Source organism: Priapulus caudatus, unplaced genomic scaffold (genome assembly GCF_000485595.1).
Source record: "Priapulus caudatus unplaced genomic scaffold, Priapulus_caudatus-5.0.1 Scaffold2640, whole genome shotgun sequence".
Lineage (NCBI taxonomy): Eukaryota > Metazoa > Priapulida > Priapulimorpha > Priapulimorphida > Priapulidae > Priapulus > Priapulus caudatus.
The window spans coordinates 24,076-27,494 of NW_014579701.1; the positions used below are offsets into that span (position 1 = coordinate 24,076).

The following is a 3,419-nucleotide window of genomic DNA, read 5'->3' on the forward strand; positions in this document are numbered from 1 at the left end:
CGATATATCATATGGCATCAAGGCGGTCAACTCTCGTTTAGATGACCATCACCATGCTTGAACAGCTGTTAAGCCTGATCATGCCAACACTGGAGCTCATAGGGTCTATGTCCCCCAGGGTACTGCCGGAACGTACCCTGGTAACTATTTGATATGGTTAGGGTTAGGGAGTAGGCGTAGGCGACTCCCTAGACTCTTAGTGGAGTAGGCGAGGTACAGTCCGGCAGTACCCTGGGGGACAGACCCTCTCAGCAACACTGGTGGTAATCTATTGTTATTATGCATCGTGACATCGTAATTGTCATGTTACGTTCAGGTTCTCTTGTAACTAACAGTATTAGTTTACTAGTAGCGCAGAATTGCATGTCATATAGGCACATACTAGATGTGCAAACTGTTGGTCAGTCTAGTGCACTGTACTATAAAAACTGGGTTAACATTGAAGTGTACGTTTCTGCAATTGTAAATAGCCAACCACAGCACATTCAACATTATTATGTAGCTACTGGATAATTGAATAAAAAGCTAATGATTAAAACTTCAGTCAATTTTGCATCTCTTATGTTCCACCACCTCATTGCAAAGAGCATGCAAACGCCCCGTATTAAAAATTTGCAAGAATATGTCCAAGATTAACATTAACTGCAACTCTCCATAAAATCAAGTAATAGAAACTACGTACTAGTATGATAGTAGTAGATATCGACTAAATACTAGTGAGGAAACTTTCTTTTATCATTATTTGTACCATCAGAAATATGGAATCTGTCCGTTTCCCTAATAAACTGACCGGGTGCTTGAACGACATATAGATGACAAATTCAAACACAGTAACATTTCTTATTCGCTCGCATATAGCAGCTAATTATAAGAAATTGGGTGCAGAGTAAACGACATCGTCTGACGAGATATAACCCAAATACTTCAACCAATAATCACGAACACGAGCTTTTGTAGTCACAATTTTTTTTAATGTCACTTTTTTTATAAAGTTAGTTTATTTCTGCGCTACTGCTGCCGATGGGGCGGCTGCTCCGCCTCTCTTTCTTGGCGTTGGAACTGTTCCCTCACGGAAGCCATTCCTGAAAGCAAACAAGAAACCTTTATAAACATGACGATTGAAGCACACGTACTCTCCCCCACCTGAATCTACGAGCTCAACAGCATTCAACCTACTCGCATATCACACCGAGGTGATAACTTAAAAGTAGGTCCTTAAAATAAACCTTTTAAGTTTGTTTCAACACAGGCAATACACGAGCAGGTGTGGAAGAGCACGCTGAATTTAATTCAACATAAGCACATGAGGTTTTGAAGAGGCAAAGTCAGCAGCGGTAATCACAGGACGTGACCTACTTGAAGCGTCTATTCACGACCTTCATGTGTCTCAGGCGACCAGTTCCCGTCGTCTTTCTCCGCTTTCCCTTCTCACTCCAGTTAACTGTGGGAAGACCAGATCAGATATGCAATTCACTACGAATGCAGGCAAATGGTTTAGGTAATTTTTTAGTACAGTTAGCAAGAAGTAGCATCTACAAATTAACATGCCACCTACAACCTGTAGACACTTCTAATGTCAACTGTTTCAGAATGACTTCTGGTTATTTATTACTCATCTAGCTCCATAACATAAAGCATTCCGTTACTAACATAAAGCACTCTGTGGTAACGGGGGTGCATGCAAGCCAAACACAAAGATGTGAGCTAAAAATTACCACAATATTGAATAAATAATTGAACTGTATTAACAGAATTAAATTTGGTCACATGGGGTAGTTATGAAATTGTATTTACAAGTTAATGTCCAAGTGCTAATGGACCACAAGAACACAATGGACATAATTGACAAGATACTTGTGACACTAACGGTTTCAATTTGACTATCCATTTTGCTCGCCTTGTAAAAATTTATGATGTATACAGCGAACTCATGTGTAAGTTCAAATAACGAACCTGAAATACTATAACGTAAATTTGAAGTTAATATGAAACGAGTAAAACAGACAATTATTATCTTCAAGATACATGTACTTGTTTAATTTTTATAGAGATACTTTAGCTTTCAATGGACAGCTGCCAGTCTCTGCACTGATATTTATTTCACAGCCTGGTCAGGCTATGCATCAAGTAGCTCTAGTACTGTAGCCCGTGTACAGTTGCCGCAGGGCTATAGAACATTCTATTACGAATGCTAGGGACCAACCCGCTGACTGGCGTTGCTGCAGCGCCACCAAAAATAGCTGTTTGAAGTTCGTAAATGTTCTTTCACAAGAAATACCGCAGGTAGACACTTTCAACAATAGTTAGAGATTAAATTTAGTAGCTGATACAACTTAAAACATATTCACTTCGGATAGGAGGCATTAATTGCCTACCACCGACGTTTCATAGCCGCGAGTAACCGTGAATAAGTTGGTCCCTAGCATTCGTAATAGAATGTTCTATAGCCCTGCAGCAACTGTACGCGGGATATAGTACTAAAGCTATGCATTAAGTAGCCAAGCACTTACTTTGGGGTAAGCAATAACTACACAATAACACGTGATTCATAACTTACACTTTCTGATTCTCTTGGCTGGATAACCACATTGCGAACATGTGCTTTTCTGTATATGATAGGAACTTCGGCCACATCTACGACACAGTGTATGTGTCTTGTTGTGGCGCTTGCCAAAACTCGATGTTCCTTTAGTCTGAAAGTGAGTAATGTTATTAGGACACTATGGACATATGGTACTCCATATACAGATTAACACTGAAAATTGTATGCGTAGAAGGAATATAAGATATAACAGAGAAGGTCAACTAGTACCTATATACTATTGTTGTCGCACCAAAATACACGGTGAACACGACAGTAACTCAACGTAAAATTGTCATCATATATGATACTTTATACGAGCCAAACATAGATTATAAAATGGACAAGCCACATCTGCACAACAATTTAGCATACATTCAATTTAAAGCAATCGTTTAAAACTAGATTGAACATGATTTCATTGCAATATCTTTACTAACCATTCTGGCCGTAAGATTATGGCCCAAAAGGAAGTTGCCTCGTTTCCATACACAGTACTTCCGGTAATGTAACGAAATGATACTGTTTGCTTCCGAAAGATGTCGCCACGTAACATCTTTCCCACAGACAGACGGTTTTTACTCATTCTGACTTTACTTACGCTGTTTTAAAAATAAATGTACTATTACATTTATCAATCATGAAAAGAAATCAAACCGTCTGCGACTTGTCAGAAAAATCCCTTCCCTCCATCGCTCGCTCGTATGAGTCAATAAAGGTGTCTGTAGTAAAAGTGTATAGTTACCAAACCGGCCTACACTTGTGTAATATAGTGAACTATCCCTAACTCTAAATACCACACCGTCAGGTGCTGCCACCATGCGGTCTATATTAGGAT

The 3,419-nt window shown here is 39.3% G+C and overlaps 1 protein-coding gene across 1 annotated transcript; it reads right to left on the minus strand.

The window, feature by feature from the left end:
• Positions 1-949: 949 nt before the first annotated feature.
• LOC106818911 (probable 60S ribosomal protein L37-A) lies at positions 950-3,122 on the minus strand. The gene is made up of 4 exons (XM_014823582.1): positions 3,022-3,122; positions 2,558-2,693; positions 1,357-1,441; positions 950-1,082 (listed from the first exon to the last, which is right to left on the minus strand). The coding sequence occupies exons 1-4, from the start codon at positions 3,022-3,024 to the stop codon at positions 998-1,000; spliced, it is 309 nt and encodes a 102-aa protein (XP_014679068.1). The 5' UTR covers positions 3,025-3,122; the 3' UTR covers positions 950-997.
• Positions 3,123-3,419: the final 297 nt, after the last annotated feature.